Source organism: Hippocampus zosterae, chromosome 4 (genome assembly GCF_025434085.1).
Source record: "Hippocampus zosterae strain Florida chromosome 4, ASM2543408v3, whole genome shotgun sequence".
In the NCBI taxonomy this organism is placed as follows: Eukaryota; Metazoa; Chordata; class Actinopteri; order Syngnathiformes; family Syngnathidae; genus Hippocampus; species Hippocampus zosterae.
This window is the reverse complement of record NC_067454.1, coordinates 24,101,614-24,127,724: the sequence shown is the minus strand read 5'-3', so window position 1 is coordinate 24,127,724 and position 26,111 is coordinate 24,101,614. Positions and strand designations below refer to the sequence as shown.

Genomic DNA, 26,111 nt, shown 5'->3' with positions numbered 1-26,111 from the left:
TGGACTGTTGGAGGGAGCCCAGAGAAACCCAATGCAAGCACAGAAAGAGCATGCAAACTCCACACAGTAAAACCTGCGCACTGGTTTAAACCCGAACCTCAGAGAACATTATCTTCAACTGTTGGCAAATAAATTAGCACGCAAAAGGGCAAAGCAGACGTCATGGTCAGGAGAATAAGTGGCAGCCTTTCATTGACTTGTTTAGTGAAATAAAGGCTTAAAAAGGTTAAGCATTTTTTGACTGATAACTCTGCTCCCACCCCTTTCACCTCCTGCAGACAGCCTTAATTGCATCCATCAATCTTGCTATATTTAACACAAGCTCCACTGTATCGATCCACACCCCAGAATAAGGATAGTCACACCGCTCGCTGGGAAGCCAAATGCAAACAAGCGAGCGACACATCCGGAAAAGCCATTACCGTCATACTGTATTTTGTCGTTAAGTAAGTCAGTCAGTCAGTAAGAAAATGTGTCCTGTTCGGCAGTAAGCGGAGGGATCCGAATGGAGGGTCAGCCTGAGGCAAGTGAAGCAAAGGCAGGAAAGCGGTCAGATTGTTAATTCAAGTTGTCAGAATGTGTATGTGACGTTCAGCTGACATTTACGTTCTCATGCTGTTTGTGTGGTTGTATTCCATTCCATTCTTGTCGGACTCTGGGAACTCTTCTCAACATTGTCCACAGACTCATGATGCAGAGCTGAATCATAGACGTGATATATTTATGTCACGGTCATATTCAACATTGCCGTGACATTTGACACAGATCTATTGTACCGCTACATAAAGAAATGACACACAGATATCTGAGCTTCTATCGAGTGCCGACAGACTATGCTAAGATTGATATCTCACTTTTGTAAAGAAATAGTCAATCTTCCACTTGCTAATTAATGGATATACAGTATATTTGATCCATTCTTAACAAGGAATGTTCTTTAGCCCCAGTGTTCTCAAGACAATTGAACTATGACCGATTAGATTCAAAGTGGCAGCTAATACTATTTTTGCAATACAGGTACAGTCTCGGGAGGATATTGCTATGGTATAGGCCGAACACTAAATCTGCGAATGAGTGTGTATCATAAATACAGCCCGCACATGTGCAACTGCTGTATTTCCACTCAAAGGTGATCGGCATCACGCACCAGGAAGCATCAGATTGATCAGCCTGGTTCAAATGTTAGGGGCTGGAGGTGCTAGAGGGGCACAGTGTCAATAAAATATCACATCTGCATTAAAATGCCATCTCTAACACAGATCCCGCGATTTCAGGGACACCAGTTTAAAAGCGGTTGAAGTGTGAGCCTCCTGCACCAGAAGAACATCTTCATTATTTATTGGCTTCCTCTCTATTTGACTGTCTCACCAAGGTAGGGGGCAGGGATGTGGAGCAGTCAAACTTGCTCCTGAAACATCATGCACTTAATGATATCACAAGCTTGAGCGCACTTGTGCGGGTGGGGTATGCAAACGGTTGAAATGATGGTGATGGTCTTAGCGTGGGGGGGATGAATGGCGACGTTAGGTAGGGTGAGCCCATTACAACATTGAATAATTGGCAGAGGATTCACATCGGATTTTCAGGTTGGGATTAGTGGCTGCATCGTATCAGGTGTCAGGTATCAGGCGCCTTCTCATTAAGGCCACTCCTATCCTGTCTGGAAGAAATCAAAACCTGGATGGCACAAAATTTCTTGAAATTCAACGAAAAGAAGACAGAGGTGATATTGTTTGGTCCCAGTGGCCTTGGACATTCCATCCTGTAGACTTGGACCCCCTGTCTCCTTATTTGAAATCAACGGTCTCAAACTTGGGCCTTAAACTGGACAGTGATTTCAAACTCGATCGGCAAATTAGTGCCGTTGTTAAATCCAGCTTCTTTCACCTTAGACAGCTGGCCAAAATAAAACCTTTCCTCTCACATGAACACTTTGAGACAGTAATTCATGCCTTTGTCACATCCCGGCTCGATTACTGTAATGCCCTGTACTTTGGAGTCAGCCAGTCCTCCATTAAGCGCTTTCAGCTGGTCCAGAATGCAGCTGCTCGCCTCTTGACTGGTACTCGTAAGAGGGATCACATAACTCCTACTCTGGCATCCCTTCATTGGCTCCCCATTCATTTTAGAGTTATTTTCAAGATCCTCCTCTTTGTTTTCAAATCTCTAAATAATCTCGCGCCACCTTACCTCTCTGAGCTCATCCGCCCCTACACACCTGCCCGGTGCCTCAGGTCTGTGGACCAGTCTTTGTTAGAAGTACCAAGAACTAAACTGAGGCTCAGAGGGGATCGAGCCTTTTCTGTTGCTGGTCCCTCTCTCTGGAATGACCTCCCACTGAACATTCGGCAAGCCTCCTCGCTGCCCATCTTTAAAGCCCTCCTCAAAACCCACTTGTATTCTTTGGCGTTCGACTCAGCATGATTTTACTGCTTGGGGCTTTCTACCGCCTTTATTACCATTTCGTCTTACTGTTTATTGTGTATGTTAAATCGTTCCATGTATAGCACTTTGTACGCAGCGATGGTTGTTTGAAAGTGCTCTATAAATACTGTTGACTTGACTTGACTTGGTGTCAACATTGAGTCTGAAGCATCTACGTTATCACAGCTTTTTTTTTTAATCGATTCAAAATAACGCCGTAACTCAATCTCAAATATATAGATTTGAAAGTGTGTACTTGTCACACAAAAACAATGAAATGAATATATTACGGATAACAAGCCGCTACTTTTTTTTCTACACTTTCAACACTGCGGCGTATAACATTAAGCACCTTTTATTTTATTTTTTTCCATCGCGGAAAAAATATGGACCAATAAAATGAATGAGTCTTTCACTGAGGTCCAATGAGATTGTATGACTAAGCACAACTTTCGCTCTTTTTGCCGTAGCGGGGGAAAATATGTTAGCCGGCAACAGTCGACCAGTGAAATGAATGAGTAGTACACAGGGGTCACTCTGGCAGTTGAAGAAGGAAATCGAGCTGCTGCCTGTAATCTTGGCAAAGACGAGTCGATGGTGCGAAGGTGGAGGCTCCGGCAAGAAGAACTAAGCCACTGTAAAAAGACAATCAAAGCTTTTAAAGGTTTTAAAGGTGGGCCGTCGTGGTGTTATAGATTCATGAAACGGAAAAGCCTGTCTATTTCGGCACGCACGACGTGTCAGCAGCTCCCTCCTAATTACAAGGACAAACTAGCTTCGTTCCGCACATTCACGCAAACAAAGATAGCGGAGAATTCCATCAGCCCAGATGAAATAATAAATATGGACGAAGACCCTCTGACATTTGATTTGCCTCTCACTCGGACTGTAATTAAAAAAGGTGACTCCCCGTCATACTGAAAACAAGCGGCCACGAGAGAACACATTTTATCTGTGTTTTGAGCCGTGCAGCATCCGGCCTAAAGCTGCGAACGATGATCATTTTTAAGCGGCTGACCATAGAAATAATTTCATATATCTTTTCCCATCTATTCATTCATTCATTGATTCATTCATTCATTCATCTTCCTAACCGCTTGATCCTCACTAGGGTCGCGGGGGGTGCTGGAGCCTATCCCAGCTGTCTCCGGGCAGTAGGCGGGGGACACCCTGAATCGGTTGCCAGCCAATCGCAGGGCACACAGAGACGAACAACCATTCGCACTCACACTCACACCTAGGGACAATTTAGAGTGTTCAATCAGCCTGCCAAGCATATTTTTGGAATGTGGGAGGAAACCGGAGCACCCGGAGAAAACCCACACAGGTCCGGGGAGAACATGCAAACTCCACACAGGGAGGCCGGAGCTGGAATCGAACCCGGTACCTCTGCACTCTGAAGCCGACGTGCTAACCACTGGGCTACCGGGCCGCCCTTTTCCCATCTATATGATTTGCATTATTCTATTTAAAGCCTAGTGGGCTGCAGTATTTCTCCTCGTAGCTACGCAAATGCACATCAAGTCTGGCCTCTTATTATGTGTTTCAGCGTAATTTTGTTGTGAAAATGCCTTTATCATGCTCATAAAAATATGGAGATTATTTTAACCTTGAGAAATGTTGCCTTTTTTTTCTGCGGGGGTTCAGCGGGGACCGCACCCGGAGGCGCTCCACGGCGGCAGGGACGCAGAAGCAAACCCCCGCCTACTAATTGGCCAGCGGTTTATAGTACGGTGCAGAGCATATATTTACAAAATTGATTTTTCTTCATAAATCTGAGCATGCGGCTCTTAATCAGGTGCGGTCTGTAGCCCAGAATTTACGGTAAGTATCTTGAATTGATTAAAATGATAAGCGAAGACGTGTAGTGGGGCTTACTGTTTTGCATGTCTTCTTATTTACAGCATCCACTTATTTTCTTCAGCCATTTTTCTTCTCTTAGCTGTTCTTTTAGGGGCTGGTGGGAATAAATGTCAAAGGTCACAACACACGTTGAGTTAATCCTTTGTCACTGTCTGAACTGAGCACTGATGAGATGATGTTCAGCCTCAGGAAAAAAAAAAGGAAACGCATCACCAAAATGGATAATTTGTTGAATGTTAATTTTGAAAGATTCTACATTTTCAGATTGTCTAATGAGGTTTCGGTCAGGCATACCATCACAATGGGGCCACGGGTAAAACAATTCGCAGACACGTCATCGCCATTTGATTGGGACATAAATATGACTCTCTCATAAGAGGTGAGTCAGTCCACTAATCCACCTTTTTTTACTTACGAATCAGTGGTAAACATTTGATGGATATGGAAAATCAGCACTAGTGACTGTGCTTTTACCCTGACCTTGGCTGTCTAATCCAATAATCACGAACAGTAAACCTACACTTGCAATCATGCTGTATATTCACTCTTTAACCCTTTCAGGGACAGCGGTTACTAAAGTGGACAGCTTTTCATGTAATCAGGTTCCAGGGTGCATGAAAGGGTTAATATATACCCTTACTTGCATGATCAGTCTTACCAATTTAGTGTTATGTTGTTTGTTTTTAGCTTCCACAGGCAGCATCTTATTCCATACTTAACAGCTTATCCGTTGCTGATCCTTGGAATTTGCATAGAACACATCACACAAGTTCAAATTATGTGTATGCAGGGTTTTTCTTCACACGCATTCGAGCTATTATTTTGTACCGCAATAATTTGACCTATTTTATGTAAGTCTTTTGGGTGTTGCTGAACTTGAGCTTGAATTATTTGTGGGAATCTGTCCAAATTGAGATCTGAGTAAGCTTATTGTGGGCTGGGGTTTCAATGACAACTTTGTTGTCTTTTGGTAGTATTTTACAAGTAAATATGAGTAATATTCTGCCTTTACACATGCAAAAATACAGTACTTTTTTTTCTGTCAGGGAAGTCGAATGGAACCAGCAGTGTAGACCAACACTGCATGAAAATGAGAGGCCTTTACAATATTTTTGACTCATACGGCGACATAAAAACATCCAAGCATTGTCAACACCCCTCAGTATGATGCATTGTAAATGAACAATGTGGTGTGTGTGCTTTACCACCCCACTGCAGATGCTTCACTCCAGCTGGTCACCTTACTGTGATTATTCTATTTGGGTTTTGACTTGTGTGTCAATAGATGCAGGGGCGGAGCTCATGTTTTATGCATGATGGGCTGAGGTCCGGTAATGTCAGCAAGATCAAAACGATGAATCAACGCAACCACTTGTTGTCGTATAATTTGTTTTATGTGAACAAAAGACCTTACTGTTCACAAGTGCATGTTTTTGGGTGTCTTTAAGTCGGTGAAAAATGTTCTTACCCTGAGCTTCTCGTTTGCGTGAATTGTGTTCGGAACGATTTTCAGGAGGAGGCCTCCACCTGACCTCTCCAAGATCATCAGCAATAATAATGCCTTTGGGGCTTTAATTCAATGCTGCACTGCACTTGCACTCGACAACAATACACTACATTACACACGATATTGGCTTTTGCTCACATTCACGTTCACGTTTTCCATCCACATTTAGGAGTGATCAACATGGACGCATTATTAGTCTAAGGTTCGCATTGATTTTACAACATTAACAAAGCTAAATTGCAGGAAGTACAATTGTAAGACTAAAACATGGGGAAAAGATGCAGATTAAAAAGACGGAGGAAGAACGTGGAATAATGGCAAGCTGTTTGCTACTGGTGACACCTAGTCAACTCATTCATCCATGATGAGCTTTGGTGCACAATAGCTTCATGTAATTTAAACTTTTAATTTGTGAGCATGATTGTTTTTTTTTTTTTTTTATCATTACCATAACTGTTTTACCGTGGGCATGTCAGAATACCTCAGTGACTTAAAAAAGAGCCCTACGATTCAGTCCCCACAAGATCATCGTCGAAGCAAGTTGATGAGATTCACAGTGCCCTTTTATTCAGAATTCAGAATCCTCTTTATTGGCCAAGTATGTAGAACACACAAGGAATTTGTCTCCGGTAGTACAGGCTACACTAGTATCATCATAAACAAGGACATGACAATCTAACAACCTAACCTAACAACAACAACAAAACAAACATCGGACGAGCTGGCTGCGTTACTCACCTTGCATTGCAAGTAGAGGAGGCTGTGGGTTTGTCAGTAGTGTGCATCAAACTGGTACTCTTTCACATGAATCATAACTCAACAAGTAGCTCTCGCTTTGAAAAAGTTGACCCCTGTGTTACACAATGATATGGAATATCGCAGAGCAAAACCAATAATGGAAAGCCGCACTTAGTGCCACTTTACGTGAAGTATCTCATTCTCTGACACCCTCAATCTTTTTTCTATGAGCAAAACTATTAGCAAAGTGCTTGAGTTTAATTTATATTTGTGTGTTTAAATCGTACACTTGCGACAGCATGAAAGATCAATCAAAAACTAACCGATTTGCTGAGAAGCCAGCTTTCAATCCATCCAGCTGTATTCTTCCACTTATCAAGATTTGGGCAGTAGTAACCTAAGCAGAGAAACTCAGGCTACCCTAACCCTGGCCACCTCGCTAAGCTCTTCCGGGGGGATCCCGAGACATTCCCAGGCCAAGCTGACACACATAGAGCTCTTTTCAAAGACAACATATCGATGGTGGGAGGCAAATGGCCGATTTTATGTGAGTATAAGGCTCGCCATTTGTTGATTTGGTCAACGGGTCTCTGCCAAGCTCAGTGTGCAGCCGCAACAGAGTGAGTGTCGTTGGAGATGTGCCTGGCAGAGTGACAATTTGGTGGCAGAAAGTCAAGTTAAACACAATTTTGGTCCAGTTGGAGGCAGAATACCAATACCGAGCTCTGCAGACAAGTATAATGGATGTCCGAAGCATAGGATTTCATTCGGAATTAAGTGAACGGCGGGCATCAAATCATCTGAATCATTGTAGAAATCCATTCATTCAACACATGATTATTATTATTACTATTGGTTTGGAAAATAGATGGATTCTTATTATTCATAGTAGTAGTAGTAGTAGTAGAAGTAGTAATCTTGTTTTTATTGTTGTTTATCATTCTTTCGTCAAAGCTTTGGGAGCACACAAATGTTGAGATGGGACTTCATAGCACAGATGTTTTGGACCTATCCTCTTTACCCATGTAAAAAACAAACCTGTTGCCTGCACCCTGAGGTCACAGCTGACGCGCACTGTTTTGAAGGAATGAGAGGAGCTATTTTGATTGGCCGTGGTCAAAGACGGCTGCGATCATCCCCACAGCGGTGTAGGACCTCTCCGTCTCAGATACACCTACCTGCACTCACCTGCGAGGTTGCTCACGCCGAGTCTAATAGGCCTCCATGTAGAGTAATGTCGCGTGCCACACAGGATGAATGCTGTTTAAAAAAAAAAGTCCATAGTACTTCAGTGCGTACTGTCGTTTTCTACAGGGCCTCCTCTTGGTGGAATATGCCATGAGTGAAACTACTCACGCTGGAAAAAGAAGACACAAATTATTGACAACATTTCATGTAATTAGAATCCAATTAAAACAACCTGCCCTCGGAAGTCTCAAAAATAGGCATAGGTTGAATTATGAAAGACGCTCAAAAGAAACAATGACAACATTCATGAGTATGAGAATACATCAAAATATGTTGTCATTGTAAAGAAAGCTTTCTCTTGCTGTGTACTGCGCTCCAGTTGACCATCCTCTGTGTAATGAATTCATCCTAAGGTTGGAAGAACGGTGGGTCTAATAGGCGATGCTCCTTTGTTGAATATTAACTGTATTCAGCTAAGTACACCCTCGTCCAAGTTAATTAAGGTTGACATTAAATGAATACATGTGTGTTGGAGAAGGAGAGAACATTGTGGATGAAGAGGACCTCTCCCTAATTGAGTTTGCGTCTGAATTCGCCACTGACAGCGCCTTTGTTCTGCCAAAAAAAGAAAGACGTGCAGCTGAATCGACGCATGTGTCTGTTGTTGAAGTCATTCTTAGCATGATTTTTAAAAATCATTCTTGACATACATACTAAATGGTAACGTATGTCAGGAAAATCACATTTTCACACAGTTCGGTGTGATTCCGCTACAATTAGAGTGATTGTGAAATTATTGTGACGTGTGTGCGCGTATCTCACTGAAGCTTTTAAATACTAGCCTCTCATGCAAAGCCTTTAGGATCGAGTCTGGGACTGCCTCACCTTGTGGTTGTGTCTTTTTTTTTTTTTTACTTCATAAAGTTCAGATTGCTTTGACGCAGTGAAGAATAATTGGGGTTTTGTTTAGCTACAAGGCTCCTGAATGTTCTCGGGAAAAAAAATGTTTTTGTTCTGATTATCTTCTGTTGTGTGCCTACACTCAAAATACACTTTTATGTTAAAAATTAGGTTCTTGTTCATGAATAATTCCTACAGAAGGTAATCTCTGTTGAATATTGAATAGCTAATATTAATCTAAATGAAACCAACAGACATGGTCAAAAGCTTATCGAGGTGCATATAAACACAAACTTAATTGGAAAACAAAAAACTGAAAACCTCTCTAGGAGCAACTCAATGTCCAAATTTAATTGGTTTTGTTTCGAAATGTTTGCAAATCATCTTAATCCATTCCTGCCGCCAAATAATGTTATATTTACACACATGCGCGCACACACACACACACATATATTAACAGTTTAATCGGTGTGTGGTTGAATATTAATACAGTATAATGAAAAAATAAGTGAAACCATAGTTCACTTTGAAGAAATAAACACACAACAAACAAAAACCTAAGTGCTTAACTGTGGAGGGCTAATCTGTTGGAAGAGTCTCCTTTCAAAGATGTTTTTTTCTTTTGTCTGTGTTTCTGTTGTTGTTTGAGAAAGTGTCTTAAAACATACATACAAGGAACTTATTGTCAACATGAAAATAAATTACGGTATTTGTAAAAAATTACAAATAAAATAGTACCGGTAATTATTTAAAAAAAAAAAAAAAGAACAACTCTTGACTAAGATGAGTAAAATCATTTTGAGTGTGTTTATACATACCGAAGAAACATTTATTTGTTGTCTTCGACTTGATATTTGCGTAGCTTTTAATTGTTAACTTTGAATGATCTGACTTGAGTTTTCCACCCCCACTGTGTGTTAATAAATGTGAGACAACATAACCTGTAAACACCACCTCCCTTCTTCCCTTCTCATAGCCATGGCCGACTTCCATGTCCAACCAGAGTCAGTGCATGCTGAGGAGTCCGGTGTGGCCAGATTCCAGTGCCAAATCCATGGCCTACCAGAACCTGTTATTAGCTGGGAAAAAGACGGGCGTCCTGTGGACACCAAGGATAAGAGGTCTGAATTGCAATACATTATGACACCTTAGCTTTGTATCACTTTATTGTTATTTTCAAGTAGACTGAAGTCATAAAAATTATGGAGTCTAATATTCTAAATCAGTCAGGCTTCCCTTCATCTACATGAGGCATTCCCAGGCCAACTGTTAAGTCACGGTCGGAGTTCCTAAAGTGTGTATGTATAAGGTCTGCTTTGAGGCTCCCTTTGGGTTTGACATGCCGAGAAGCCCGAACCAGGGAGGTGTCCAGGGGTCCTCCATAACAGATACTGCAGCCAACTTAAGTGGCTCTCCCTAATTTGGAGGAATAAGCGGCTTGACTCGGAGTCCCTCCTGGATGGTTAAGAGGTCCACCTTACAATGTCCCTGGGGGTGATGTCCACTGCTTGTATCCATAATTATGTTCTTTGAGTCACAACCCGCAGCTCACAATTCTTACGTGCTTATAGGTGAGAATGGGAGTTTAAGTGGCCTAGATAAATTGAGACCTTGGCTGGTTGCTTGAACTCTCTCTCCCGCTCTCTTTGCACCAATCCTCCTGTCAATCTCCAACATGAAACGTGAAAAAGACTCAAAGACATGTAAGCCTTCCACATGATGAAGAACCATCTAAACATTCAAAAAGCACACCATCTAAAAGCGGCAGAAATGAGAGCTTTGGCCACTAAATTGGAAAACTTGGAGAATTTAGCTGAACCGAGAAACGTGGTCCTTAAATATATTGTGAGTAATAATTTGCACCTGCGTCTATCCATCCATTATCTGTCGCATTTATCCTAATTTTCTCTTTTAGGTACACGCTTCTCCCGACAGGTGTTCTGCAGATAACAGGAGTGCGTGAGGAGGACAGTGGAAAGTTCTTCTGCGTGGCTCATAACAGCGCAGGAGTGAAACACAGCGCTGAGGCCCTCCTTTCTGTTTCAGGTTGTTACATTTCACATCTTTAACAGCAGCATACCACGAGCAGTCTGGCATTCTCCCTTTGAACAAACTCTTGACTAGCATCACTGTATATTAAAAATTTTGGCTCTGGATCCTTTCTTGTGCCTGTCATCATTCCGGTATACTGTACTCCCGAGATCTTCTAAACCTATTGTTTATCTGTCAGATCTTACAGATAGAGTATATTGGTTACTGGGCTAGTCAGAAATCCAATTAAAGGATGCCATCCATCATCCTATTCCTATCCTCATTGCCTACCTTTCTTTTTCCAGGCTCCCAGTCATCTGTTTACAAAGAACCAATGATCCTAGTTGGTCCAGAAAATCTCACTCTCACTGTTCACCAAACTGCCATTTTGGAGTGTGTGGCGACAGGATACCCTCGCCCCATTGTGTCTTGGAGCAGGCTAGGTAAAGAAAAAAAATATGTTGCGATTACGTCAAAGCGGTCCATTGTTTGTCTGTTTTTTTTTGTTTTTATTATTCTGCATGTCACACAAGTGCACACCCTATCAAATTGCCTAGTCATGCATGCTTTATCAGCGTGAGAGTCTCACATGTGATGTATCCACATTAGTATTCCCACACCCACGCAGGTTTGATTTGTCTCCAGTTGTCTGATGTGTTTTCATCCATATGTTCTTGTTTCAGTGTAACGTGTTTTCTATCTGTGATGTAATGGGACGACATAAGACTTAAGGGATGATCATAAATAGGCTTTTGATAACTACATGCCTCATCTCCTCAGGAAGCTGGCAGGAAAGAGAGAAGATCCTGGAGACTAATTGCTTTCCAGGGCTGAGACATATGCAATTAGGTTCCCACCCACCCTCTGTGCACATTGTAATTCTTGACTCTAACACATATCTGTCTTGATCAGTTTATCAATATGCCATGTTTTCCTTACCTATAATCCAAACTGATTTGCTATTCGAAATATTAACTGGTGCCCTTTTCCTCACCGGGTGAAGCACAATCACGTTGACGTTCTAGTCTTACACAACATCTCAAGGATGCAAATGGGAGCACAATGGGATTTGTACATGCTAAACTACATCAAAGAGGCTGGAATAAGATGCATAATGAAGCTAATAGTTTCACATCACTCATTGTTTAATGCTGGAGTTTGTTTGCTACTATTCATTGTGCTCCACTACACCCTGCGAGCTCCAGCTCTTTCTTTCCTGACACTAAGTTAATTAGTTCCTGGCTGAGGGGATGGGAGAGAAAGAAGTTTTGCAGTCAAGGAAGCAAAAAGAATAAAGGTGCTGATGTTTAGACAAAGCTGGACTGGTGCTTTGCAGTCCAGCGGGAGGTTGTGGAAACATACAATAAACATTCTAATTCCTGGCGCTGAGAAAGAGGAACGCAATGAATAGTTTGCCCCAGCAGAGCTCTTGTCACTGTTGAAGTGAGCATTTTTTTCCCGTCCTGTTTGATTTAGCTCCTATTTAGACGGCCCAATAACTGACATTATCAATATCTTTATTTCATTATTGTGCTCATTTAACGTTTGGGTGGTCAATTGCAAACTTGCATTTTCAGCGTCAAGGACAATTTGAAAATGTTAAAAAAAATTATTGTGAGAAGTAAAACTGTGAACTTTATGAACCCTGACAAAACCTGAAAATTCACTATGCTGACTTGAATGCGCCCGCTCAGTGAGATTCGGGCTTTAGAGTCTCCTATCTCAAAAAACAAACAACCCCCCCTCCAGATATTATTATTATTATTATTATTATTATTATTATTATTATTATTATTATTATTATTATCATCCATCCATTGTCTGAGCCGCTTCTTGTTTTTTTTTTTTGGGAAGCCCGAGGTTCTCGCCTATTCTTAAATTGTATTTGCAAGCCATGTTCTCTCTTACTTTCCATTTGGCTAAGCATTCTCATGGACGACAGTGTGCAACATAAGACATGAACACGGCAGCTCAAAAAGTACCACGCCTGTCCAAAATCTGAGATCACAACACGTTACATGATATATGTAATGTTACAAAAAAGTGTGAACACCTGTGCAGTGTATCGAAATAGAGCATATCAATAAATAGAGATTTCTGACAAGAATAAAATTAGCCTGAGTTTATACTTTGTAAGGATTAGTTAAGGATGAAGGATTTTCTGCCACTTTTATGCCTAAATTGACTTGTCCAGAAATCAATGTAAAGTAAATTTAAAATAAAGAAATGTGTGATCGATCCAATTGTTCATATATTTTGTCTTCAATATTTGCCATCTTACATATCAAAAGAGATGTTTAATGGAGAGTGACATGAGTGACGCTTTTCATTACAATACGAGAGTATAACAGTGGCTAAAAAGGTCAACGAAATGTTGAACGTTGAATTGAATTGAATTTGACTTTTATTTGGTCTTCCGTAGGAGAAACTTGTCTCGGAAAGCAGGCCCTCTGTGCTGCTACACACAGTGAACAAAAACGTACACATACAGTACACTACACAACAGAAATTGGACAATTTCATACGATACAAGACAATATAAACTCTACATACATTGGACACTGCATTACAGTCATATGCACCCCCCCATGCCGTCCCCCCCCTACCCCACACACATACTGCCCTCATCCCCTCCCGCTTGTCTGTCTGCCTCCCTCTAATTGTTTATTGATTAAGATGCTTAGCAGCTCGAATTGGGAGTGTAACACATCGGAAGAATTGTCTAAAACAGGCATGTCCAAAGTCCGGCCCGCGGGCCAAATCCGGCCCGCGGTCGAATTTCATCCGGCCCTCGGCCCCGTCATAAAATCAGTGCCGTCTGGCCCGCAGGTTGGGCGCCATGGAACACATGTTGCATTGACTGAGGTCTCGTAGACTGGTGAGTGATGTTTCATAGAGTACTGCTTCCCTCTAGTGGCTAAATGAGTAATAGCATTCACTAAATGAGTAATAGCATTTAGACACTAGAGGGCATCACTCACGAGTTAACAAGACATCACTCCGTGTTTATATTGACTGATATGTCATATTTCAAATTCCTGTTTCAAATGAACCAAAAGAAATTCTTAAGATTGTTGAAATTAAAATAAAAATGGAAATGTGAAACAGACTGGCTTACTAAAATTTGTTGAACAATATTGTCAATGTTAAGAATGTCAGCCAAGGTCGGCCCCCCGACATTTTACCACATAAAATCTGGCCCCCTTGGCAAAAAGTTTGGACACCCCTGGTCTAAAATGTTGTTGGCCTGTTGAATAACGGACTGCACATATATGTCCTGGGGAGCAGCGGGTGCCCTCTTTTACTATGTTATTACTCATTACAGCTAAGTGTTAAGATGCTTCACTTGTGTCATAAGAAGAATTTTAGGGATCTAGGATCGATATTCTAAAATGTATACTTTTTAAATGATCCATCCATTTTCAACACTGCTTATCCTGAAGAGGGTAATTACTGGAGCCTATCACAGTCGTCTTCGGGCAGTAGGTGGGGGACACCCTGAACTGGTCGCCAGCCAAGCGCAGGGCACAATCAGACGAATGACCATCTGCGCGCACACTCACACCTAGGGACAATTTAGAGTGTTCAATCAGCCTGCCGTGCATGTTTTTGGAATGTGGGAGTACCCGGAGAAAACCCACAAAGGCCCGGGGAGAACATGCAAACTCCACACAGGGAGGCCAGAGCCGGAATCGAACCCTGCACCCCCTGCACTGTGGGGTCGACGCGCTACCATAGCTTTTAACTTGTTCTATGGCTAAGGCAGTCACCAGGGCTTGCGGGAATGTCTAGAATGGATGACCAATACCGTAGGGCATAAATTATGCCACCGGTCTGCTTCTCTGTTCTTTTTTTTATTGTATTATTTATTTTTATTTTTTTGTGAACTAGTGCTTTACTCATCAATGGTGCGATCCTTGATTCACACACTGAAACCTACAAGTTTCTACACTCACCTTTTGTAAAAATTACTCTGAAGTACATGTGTTTGTCGGCTCCTACTGTGTACTGTGTGGGTGAGCGAGCCAAAGTGTGATCACTTGCATGTCGTATATTGGTGAAAAAGGCAGCTCGGGCTGCCAGAACTCATGTGAATTGCACGACATATATAACTTGCAGTGATATACTTCGATTGTGCAGAGACATTTAGTAAGTCAGCATCGAAGATCCTTTCCCCCGATCGGTTATGAGCGATTTGATGAGGTGACGAGGGGACAATGTGAATTACTGGATAACCCCACATCAACTTGTTGGGCGGAGAGCAACGGTTTTAACATAATAGCAGAATATGAAAATCCAAAATGAAAATACAGCTCAGGTTTGATTTTTTTATTTCTTTCTTTATTTATTTTTTAATTCGCTGCTGACATTTGTTGTGCGCTGAAAGGGTGAGAGAAGTGTGCAATTGCTCATATGCACTTGCGGGGATTAGGTTCTAAATTTAACCCGCAATAAGTGAAATCCGCAAAGCAGGCAACGTATTCTTTTTTACAATTATTATACTACTGAGGGCGGCCCGGTGGTCCAGTGGTTAGCATGTTGACCTCACAGTGCAGACGTCGTGGATTCGATCCCGGCTCCGGCCTCCCTGTCTGGAGTTTGCATGTTCTCCCCGGGCCTGCGTGGGTTTTCTCCGGGCACCCGTTCTCCTCCCACATTCGAAAGACATGCATGGCAGGGTGTTTGAACACTCAAAATTGTCCCTAGGTGTGAGTGTGAGCGCGGATGATTGTTTGTCTCTGTGTGCCCTGCGATTGGCTGGCAACCGATTCAGGGTGTCCATCGCCTACTGCCCGAAGACGGCTGGGATGGGCTCGAGCACCCCCCGTGACCCTAGTGAGGATAAAAGCGGTTCGGAAAATGAATGAATGAATGAATTATACTACTGTATATTTTTTAAGGCTATGAGCCTCACCATGAACATTTTCTCACATTTCGCTCTTGTTTAAACATGTGCAAGTCCAAACCTTTGCAAGAAAATAAGTATACAGTATTATTATTGATCATTGTACAGGAGGTCATGGAGTAGGTGGTTTAAAATCGGTCTGTTGTAACTGGATCAATACGATGCACGGTTTGTAAGATGTCAAAAACAGCATACACTTAAAATAACACATAAAGGGACAAGGGACCATTGGATATCAAAAATGAACGCCTAAGGTTGCTCACACAGCAGCGTAACGCTGATTAAATCCAAGCGGTTGTGGCATAAGCAGTTGACACAACTCGTTCTGTAGTACTCATCTTCTCTTCTCGACTGATACTCACTTCTCAAATGCCTGATTGCTCTCCTTTTTCCTTTTTAAGATGGGCGTCCCATCGGCGTGGAGGGTATCCAAGTACTTGGCACTGGTAACTTGATGATTTCCAATGTTGGTGTGCAGCACTCAGGAGTTTACGTGTGCGCTGCTAACAAACCAGGGACCCGTGTTCGCAGAACTGCTCAGGGACGTTTAGTGGTTCAAGGTGAGTCCTGGAGGACAGGAATGTCCCATTCTCAAATTTGTCTGCCTACTGTAACACACGTACATTATTTTTACTGCACTTATAGTGTGCTTATTCTTGACCACATGCATGATAAACTGTCGTTTCATTTCCCTTTTCTTCCCCCACTAAATATACCTAAGCCAAATAAAGTGCATGAAATAAGGGCCCCATGGAAAACATATAGGGTGTATTTTTATCGAGAGTGTTTATTTTTTTTCCCATTGAATTTCAATGGGCATCATTGATACGCTCTCCGCGGGTGGGCCGGGTCCCTACACCTCGACTGTACAACATATCGTTGGATGCAGGGGAACCAAAAGGGTGATCTATTTTTGAGTTATTTGGAGAACTTTGGCACACAAAGACATCGGTATGGTCGATTTCAGTAGGCTTGCAGTTACTATGCTAAAAAGCCATCCTGAACACCTCTTCAGGCTGCAATTCTTTATTTTCTCAACTCATCATTTGCATTTGATCCAGCAAGTTGACATGTTGACGTGGTTAGAGATAAGTGTGTTTTTAATGAATAAGATGAGGACAAATGTGTACATCCTTGTGCATGACATCTCCCCAAGCAGGAAACATCTTTCATTCACTCTGGTGTGACATTGATTAAACCGGACCACACTTTACTTTAGCCGTATTGATCCTGGTCAATACTTCATTTTATCTTCCTGTCAAGTCAAACACGAGCATCTCATTCTTACAGGGCGAAAACAGATGTTAATTTGGTGCCGCTGTATGTGTTTTTGGGATTGATTTTCGTGCAGAAAAGATGGCTTGTGAAGTCTGAATGTATATACGTTCGGAATATGGTTTAAGAACAGGTTTCTGTAAACGTTGGGAAAATTATGGAATCATGCAACTGCCAATGTGTAGAAAACATTTTTGACTAGTAGGTACCGTATTTTCACGACCATTCGGCGGACTGTATGGTTGGGCGCAGTCTCATTAATGGGTGCTATTTCTGTATTTTACACATAGACAAAACGCACTGTATTATTGGCCGCAGTTTTAAAGTGGTAAAACATACACCAGCTTAAACATACGGCATGCATGCGCGCACGCTAAAAACATGTTAGCTTGAAGCATACGGTAGCATGCCAAGACATACAGATACAAGCTAAAAACACATTTTTAAAAAGGCAACGGAAGCAAAACTGAGTTCCGTTGTATTTTATTTAGCCATCGTACAATGTACTCACGTTTTTCGATCAATCATCACCCAGAAATCCATCAAAGTCCTCATCCTCTGTATCAGAATTGAACAAATGTGCAAGTACCTGTAATCAAAAACGCCGTGTTCCCTCTTGTTGTCAGAGTCACTCTCATTGCCATGTGGCTCCACAGAAATGTTGCAGGCTTTGCCAAAAACTCGAACAACAGTGCAACCAGACACGTTTGTCCAAGCAGCCACGATCCATTCGCAAATTGTGGCGTAACTCGCCCAGCGCTGCCTCTCACTCTTTGTAAAGTTGTGTTTGCCATCGATCATCCATTGTTCCTATGCCGTTCGCAACTTTACTTTGAACGCCCGGTTGATGCCGATGTGCAGCGGTTGGAGTTCTTTAGTCAGGCCTCCGGGAATAACGGCAAGCTCGGAGTTAATTTGCTTGACTTGGTTTTTCACCGCTGCTGTGAGATGGGCACGCATACCAAAAGCATAACCGATGGCTTGAAGTTTGAACTGAGCTTCGTAGGCGTGTCTCTTTGTAGAATTTATTTTCGGGGGTTCTTAGAACCCAAAACCGAAGTTGTTTTTCAACAATGCACATAGCCACAATCTATACAGGTGTTGGTACCTGCTTGGAGCGTCTCTTTAGCGTCCACTTACACGCCCACCCTTCACTCATTGGCGGACTTCTTCCCTGCATGCCTGTCCTCACTCACGTCTGCCTTCTCTCTATAAAAGACAGCGTGTCGGCTGACAGTCAGGTTTTGGAACTAGGCGCATACACAAGACGCTACGCATCATAAGGCGTCCTGTCCATTTTGGAGAAAATTTAAGACTTTTAATGGCGCCTTATAGTCGTGAAAATACGGTATGTTTGAATGTATTTAATCACATTTGAACAAACTTATTTGTAGGCTAAATGCCATGAACAGATTTTTTTGCCATAAAGCCACCGGGTATGGATTTGCGTATCTGTAATTTTTTTTTAGCATTTGGCCTACATCTACCAATACTGAGGTGCATTGTTCGGTCTTAGCTGCCACCTTCCTTAGTGCAGTTTGCATGTTCTCCCTGGGGCCTGCGTGGGTTTTCTCCGGGTACTCCGGTTTCCTCCCACATTCCAAAAACATGCATGGCAGGTGAATGGAACTCTCTAAATGGTCCCAAGGTGTGAGTGTGAGCACACATGGTTGTTAGTTTCTGTGTGCCCTGTGATTAGCCGGCAACTAGTGCAGGCTGGACCCTGCCTACTGTTCGAAGACAGCTGGGATAGGCTCCAGCACGATACGCAGTCTATGAAGATAAGTGGATTAGAAAATGGATAAACCAATACCTGTACATTCAAAAGTTAAACAAGTAAACATTTTTTATTCATGATTTTTAGCATTTTATTTTTATATCTGCAATGCATGATTTGCAATCTGCATTTTTTTTCCATAATGCCACGGGCTATTGAATTGTAGAGGGCCTGGGCTGGCCTGAAGTAATGACTATCGGCCTGACGTGCCGACCTCTGAATTTAATTAGGTGCATGTATGTCACTGATCCTAGATTAATGTGCATGTTGAGGGGCCATCCTGCAGGGTTAGATGGGCCATAAACTTCGAGAAAGGCTCGTCCTCACCTCACCCCATACCGCCCTCCGGTCGCCGAAAATGTCTCCAGTCATGTGTAACGGATGACGGTGCTTCGCGCTCCCAAACTGGAGGTGCGGCGTTGATCCCCGAGTTGGATGGATGCCACAACAGTAAAAACAGCACTGCATGATGAAGGCACCCCGATATCTTTGTTTGTTTTTTGTATTTTTTTAATGAGAGAAAATTAACTTTGTTGTGGAATGATTCTCATAGAGAGAGAAAGACGGACAGACAGACAGCAATCGAGCGAGCCAAGCGTGTGCCGTAGGGCTGTCACGATCTAATCATTTTAGAATTGATATTCCTAACGACTCTTCTAGCGAATAAACGAGTAATATCAAGACATACAAAAAGATCCACACAAAGGCAGTCTGGGTGTTAACACATCTTTAGGAAGAAAATAAAGAATAAAAAAAAGATCTAGCCTGGGACTGGGAGTTGTGCGTGGGCACTTGCTTACCTGCCGCAAGTGCGCCGATGGCCCGTTGCTGGAACCAAGGACCGTTTTGTTGTGCTGGCATATCCATTCACTCATTTCGGGGGTGGGGGGGGTTGCTTTTTTTTAATTAAAAAATATTAATAACAAGCTTCACAAACCTCCTCAGTCAGTGGCAATGATTTCAGTATGATAAATCGCTACTCGCTGGCAGGACATGTTTTGATCAGATCTTGTTCGCACACACTATCAATGGGGGTTGGTTGTGGTGCGGTGATCCTATGTCGCGTGGTGATGTGCGGAAGCAGTGTGGTGTTGAGAACTAGTGCTGTCCAGAGATTGAAAAAAATGTGAGATTAATTCATTTTGCTGAAATTAATTGAGCTACTTAATTTATATTTTAATCGGATCTAAAAATTGAAAACACCTATTTCAATTTTAAATCCATTACATTATTGAGGCAGATCAAAAGATTGACATCACCAAAAAAAGCGGCATTTTAAGTCTTTTATTGTTTTTAAACAGACTTGAACAGATACAGTCATTTACTTTCTGCTATATTTGAGACTAGTCCCAAGTCCTACCTGCAACCTTTAGTTTCGACCACCAGGGGGAATATCACTGGGTTTTTGTTGTTGTTGTTTTGGGTTGGGGTTTTTTTTTTTTTCAAATCTCCAAATAATTACAAAGTAAAATAGAACATCAGTTCGATAAAAGGTGTTATACGTTATATATGTAGATAGTAAAAGCACAGGCAGAAGAAATAATTGAAGCACAAGGGCCACAGGAGAAAGCAAGGCCACCATAGATGGATGTTGTTGATTATATAATGTGTCCAGGTACAAATCAATGTCCTCTTGAGTTCCACCTGACCATCACCCTTGAAAAAGGACTCACAATTCATGCTGTGATACCTAGTGATAGAAGGAGAATGAAGGGAGAAAAAATAGCAAGCTAATGAAAGGCCACAAAAATGCTGCCAACAAGCATCCCATTCAAGTGCCTAAAGAAATGGAAATTGTGAAGCATTTGTCTGTTGGTCTGACATGGAGTGTTGATTCATATGAGTCCCTATAAAACTCGTTGCAGTATACGTTTACGTCGTACATCGTTGATACCGATTACATGTATGCTACACACACACACACACACACACACAGAGGCAGAGATAGAGAGAGAGAGGGAGAGAGAGAGAGAGAAAGCCGTCTTTGGGCAGTAGGCGGGGGGCACCCTGAACCGGTTGCCAGCCAGTCGCAGGGCATGCACAGACATCCATGCTCACACTCACACCTAGGGACAATTTAGAGTGCTCCACTAACCTGCCATGTCTGTTCTTTAAATGTCGGAGGAAACCGGAGTACCCGGAGAAAACCCACGCAGGTGTGGGGAGAAAATTCAAACTCCACACAGGGAAGCTGGAGCCGGAATCGAACCCTGCACTGCTGTACTTTGTCTGGTTCCTCGACTAGAATCTTTTTGTTATGGGTGACCCTGCCAGAAGCATAAATGCCCGGACAGCTCCAAGAATCACTGGGACACACAAACCCCTCAACTACCACGAGGTGATGGCTCAGGGAGTGGATCGTATATGATACTTTTCTAACAAGTGTTCATAAGAAATATTTTCCTTGCCAACACCTGCATCTACCCAGGTCCTGTTAGGTGATCATGAGGCATTATGCTCGGCACCTTTCTACCCGTTGGTGTTGATTGTGAGATATCATCAAAACGCGCTTTATTAAAAGGAATAGCCATAAATAATTCAGCGCAATAGTTAAAATCACCATTCTAATAAAAGTGGCAACCAAAATGAAACCTAAGCAGATGTAGCTGTAATTAATTAGTGTAATTAAAGTCTCCATAAAGTCCCTGCCTAGTTCCATAGGCAAGGAGTTATCACCTCTAACCAGGGATGGCAATTTTCCGCGGATACGCCGAAATTCGCCATTTTATTTCTTAAATTGATCATTTTTGTGAATCGTCTAAATCCGTCGAGAAAATTTTAGGGAGGGTCAGGTAGTACCTTATCGTCGAGTTTTCACGAGCTCTCCCGATCAGTCTTTCCATCTTCCGATTGTAAACAGCCCTGCGATTGGACGTGTATGATGTCTTACTTGTTGTGATTGGTCGCCCTTTCCAGGCCACACCCCTTTCCGCTTTTTTTCCATCACTAGCCATTGCCATCCCTGACTGACTGTTTTCCTGTAGTATCGGACGAGATTGAGTGTGTTGAAGTTGCAGTTTACCGTTAAAGTGCTTTAAAGCACATTAGGGCTGACAAACGTTCTTTTGCTTGCACTCTGTGTGTCTGTTTTTTCTTCATTTTGCATCTCATAATTATGCTGACACCATATCGCAACTGTAAAACAACATTTGGACCTAAGTGTAGAGCTTCTTTCTGTTAACAACAAGTACTTTCTGAGATTGACACAGAAGTATGCCATAGTATTCAGCTATTACATTCTTTTGCTTTATTGAGTAGTGTCCTTTGCTGGTGCGCTCTTATGATTGACATTTGCATTTGTTTTCAGCTCCTGCAGAGTTTAGTCAAGCTCCGCAGTCGATTGCCCGACCTGTGGGGACCACCGCTATCTTCACCTGCCAAGCTCAGGGTGAGCCCGAGCCCCAGCTTACCTGGCTGAAGAACGGTCAGGTCTTGGAGCCTGATGGACACATCAAACTCAGGAATAACAACAGGTTAAGTAACAAAAATCTTGTCAAGAAATTAATAAAACACTTTTCTTATCTCACATTAAAAAAATGCCTAAAAATATGACGAGCTCGCATGTTGCATTTTAGATTTGGCATACTGCTCCGCAGGAGATTGTATTTCATCTGTGTGGGTTAGTTTTGATGCAACCTCCTGGGAAGGTATTCTTCCACGAGTTACACTAAACACGTTGGCAATAGTCCACACATTGACATTGTCATAAAATGTAACACAAACCAAAACAGTAAAAAAGAATAAGGAGAACCATCTGGTCGGTCGGTCGGTCGGTCGGTCGGTCGGTCGGTCGGTCGGTCGGTCGGTCGGTCGGTCGGTCGGTCGGTCGGTCGGTCGGTCGGTCGGTCGGTCGGTCGGTCGGTCGGTCGGTCGGTCGGTCGGTCGGTCGGTCGGTCGGTCGGTCGGTCGGTCGGTCGGTCGGTCGGTCGGTCGGTCGGTCGGTCGGTCGGTCGGTCGGTCGGTCGGTCGGTCGGTCGGTCGGTCGGTCGGTCGGTCGGTCGGTCGGTCGGTCGGTCGGTCGGTCGGTCGGTCGGTCGGTCGGTCGGTCGGTCGGTCGGTCGGTCGGTCGGTCGGTCGGTCGGTCGGTCGGTCGGTCGGTCGGTCGGTCGGTCGGTCGGTCGGTCGGTCGGTCGGTCGGTCGGTCGGTCGGTCGGTCGGTCGGTCGGTCGGTCGGTCGGTCGGTCGGTCGGTCGGTCGGTCGGTCGGTCGGTCGGTCGGTCGGTCGGTCGGTCGGTCGGTCGGTCGGTCGGTCGGTCGGTCGGTCGGTCGGTCGGTCGGTCGGTCGGTCGGTCGGTCGGTCGGTCGGTCGGTCGGTCGGTCGGTCGGTCGGTCGGTCGGTCGGTCGGTCGGTCGGTCGGTCGGTCGGTCGGTCGGTCGGTCGGTCGGTCGGTCGGTCGGTCGGTCGGTCGGTCGGTCGGTCGGTCGGTCGGTCGGTCGGTCGGTCGGTCGGTCGGTCGGTCGGTCGGTCGGTCGGTCGGTCGGTCGGTCGGTCGGTCGGTCGGTCGGTCGGTCGGTCGGTCGGTCGGTCGGTCGGTCGGTCGGTCGGTCGGTCGGTCGGTCGGTCGGTCGGTCGGTCGGTCGGTCGGTCGGTCGGTCGGTCGGTCGGTCGGTCGGTCGGTCGGTCGGTCGGTCGGTCGGTCGGTCGGTCGGTCGGTCGGTCGGTCGGTCGGTCGGTCGGTCGGTCGGTCGGTCGGTCGGTCGGTCGGTCGGTCGGTCGGTCGGTCGGTCGGTCGGTCGGTCGGTCGGTCGGTCGGTCGGTCGGTCGGTCGGTCGGTCGGTCGGTCGGTCGGTCGGTCGGTCGGTCGGTCGGTCGGTCGGTCGGTCGGTCGGTCGGTCGGTCGGTCGGTCGGTCGGTCGGTCGGTCGGTCGGTCGGTCGGTCGGTCGGTCGGTCGGTCGGTCGGTCGGTCGGTCGGTCGGTCGGTCGGTCGGTCGGTCGGTCGGTCGGTCGGTCGGTCGGTCGGTCGGTCGGTCGGTCGGTCGGTCGGTCGGTCGGTCGGTCGGTCGGTCGGTCGGTCGGTCGGTCGGTCGGTCGGTCGGTCGGTCGGTCGGTCGGTCGGTCGGTCGGTCGGTCGGTCGGTCGGTCGGTCGGTCGGTCGGTCGGTCGGTCGGTCGGTCGGTCGGTCGGTCGGTCGGTCGGTCGGTCGGTCGGTCGGTCGGTCGGTCGGTCGGTCGGTCGGTCGGTCGGTCGGTCGGTCGGTCGGTCGGTCGGTCGGTCGGTCGGTCGGTCGGTCGGTCGGTCGGTCGGTCGGTCGGTCGGTCGGTCGGTCGGTCGGTCGGTCGGTCGGTCGGTCGGTCGGTCGGTCGGTCGGTCGGTCGGTCGGTCGGTCGGTCGGTCGGTCGGTCGGTCGGTCGGTCGGTCGGTCGGTCGGTCGGTCGGTCGGTCGGTCGGTCGGTCGGTCGGTCGGTCGGTCGGTCGGTCGGTCGGTCGGTCGGTCGGTCGGTCGGTCGGTCGGTCGGTCGGTCGGTCGGTCGGTCGGTCGGTCGGTCGGTCGGTCGGTCGGTCGGTCGGTCGGTCGGTCGGTCGGTCGGTCGGTCGGTCGGTCGGTCGGTCGGTCGGTCGGTCGGTCGGTCGGTCGGTCGGTCGGTCGGTCGGTCGGTCGGTCGGTCGGTCGGTCGGTCGGTCGGTCGGTCGGTCGGTCGGTCGGTCGGTCGGTCGGTCGGTCGGTCGGTCGGTCGGTCGGTCGGTCGGTCGGTCGGTCGGTCGGTCGGTCGGTCGGTCGGTCGGTCGGTCGGTCGGTCTGTCTGTCTGTCTGTCTGTCTGTCTGTCTGTCTGTCTGTCTGTCTGTCTGTCTGTCTGTCTGTCTGTCTGTCTGTCTGTCTGTCTGTCTGTCTGTCTGTCTGTCTGTCTGTCTGTCTGTCTGTCTGTCTGTCTGTCTGTCTGTCTGTCTGTCTGTCTGTCTGTCTGTCTGTCTGTCTGTCTGTCTGTCTATCTATCTATCTATCTATCTATCTATCTATCTATCTATCTATCTATCTATCTATCTATCTATCTATCTATCTACTTGATTAAATCAACCTCTTAATAATGCCATAATGTCACAATATGTAGCCCTGCTCCGGCAAAAAAAAAAAACCCAAAAAACACTACGGTCGAATCTCATTTCAACATATCTCAAGGGAACTAATAAATCTGTACGTTCTGACGGATGTTCCTTGTCACCATTTCCAATAAAATGGCTGCCAACTAGTATGTATAATACAGTATGAACATTTAAGGTAGATGTAGATGAAGAAAAAATAATCTGACATGAAACAAACAATGGGAAGTGTTCCTACTTCATCTCTGAAATCATTCAGTCAGCAAATGTTACCCAACTGCCAGTGCGATATCCGAGACTCCCTTTCGAAAGTCAGAGACAATTTCTGCCTTCACAGACAGTGAGATTTGCTTCTGTTTATCCCACGCGTTCATTGTCTTCATAAGGATAGGAACGTTATGGAATGAAAATGTTGAAACGAAGTTCGACTGTAAAACTATGGTTGTGTTCACACTGCCGAGCATTTAATGTTCCTAAAAACACATTTGTAGATTCACAAACGATTGGTTTTATAGTCTCCCTCCAAGCACTCTGACCTGCACGCATCAATAGGAAAGAGGCCCACATGTGCCATTTAAGAGCATTTCATGTATTTGAGGGTTTAAAAAAAAAAAAAAAAAGAAATGTGACCTTTATCTTCCAATACAACACCACAAGATCTTCAAACCTCTACGGTACTATAGAGTACTTTGCAATCAATTTTTCTCAATATGAAAACTTTAAATAAATAAATAACATCATACTCACCAGAGATGCAAATGCAGAAGCTCCTACCTGTCGGTGTAGACTAAGTTGCTCTCTCATACATAACGACTCTGATACTTACACACGCACACACACGCACACACACACACACAATACAGCAGGGGGATCCGACCTTTATTCAACAAAGATCTTCTACGATCAACCAACCTTCCGCGATGGACCTGTTACCGCACACGCGCACGCACTTAGACACACATGGCCTGATGAGCAACAGCCATAACCAAGATGAACGAAACAGAAAAATAAAGTAGATCCAAGAGTTTGTGAAAAGCAAATCACTGCCCACCTTCAATGAGACCTGACGCGCTGGGATGCGCCGCACTTTTGCGGCGTGTTAACGACCGTAGCTCACGTGTACTGTTTTAAAATGCTTCACACGGCACTCCAGATTCCCATTTTTTGCCCGTGCCCTCGGTGAATTGTACATGAAACAACCTCTTAATGAGAATAATAATAACAATTAAAGATATAGCGCAACAGCTCTGATCGCAAGCTGCATTTGCAGACTGCTGAGTGCAACCAATTTCCAGTGAAGCAGGTGACGGGCCACCATAGGTTTAAGGTGACCTGCTTTTTTATTTTATCTTATTTTACTTTTGAAATACTTTTTGTCAAAGTGAGACTGATGTGCACACTCCACCCTTAGCATCCTAACACAAAAATATATCATTTTAATAGCACGCACACAGACACACGAA

General features: G+C 44.6%; 1 protein-coding gene across 1 annotated transcript in view; it reads left to right on the top strand.

Annotated features, from left to right (window-relative positions):
- igdcc3 (immunoglobulin superfamily, DCC subclass, member 3) overlaps window positions 1-26,111 on the top strand; it is a 70,627-nt gene that overhangs the window by 28,912 nt on the left and 15,604 nt on the right. Inside the window, exons 3-7 of the mRNA XM_052063101.1 lie at window positions 9,597-9,741; window positions 10,536-10,666; window positions 10,957-11,094; window positions 15,959-16,117; window positions 21,917-22,082. Of these exons, the coding sequence (XP_051919061.1) occupies window positions 9,597-9,741; window positions 10,536-10,666; window positions 10,957-11,094; window positions 15,959-16,117; window positions 21,917-22,082 (739 nt within the window). The remainder of the gene's footprint in view (window positions 1-9,596; window positions 9,742-10,535; window positions 10,667-10,956; window positions 11,095-15,958; window positions 16,118-21,916; window positions 22,083-26,111) is intronic.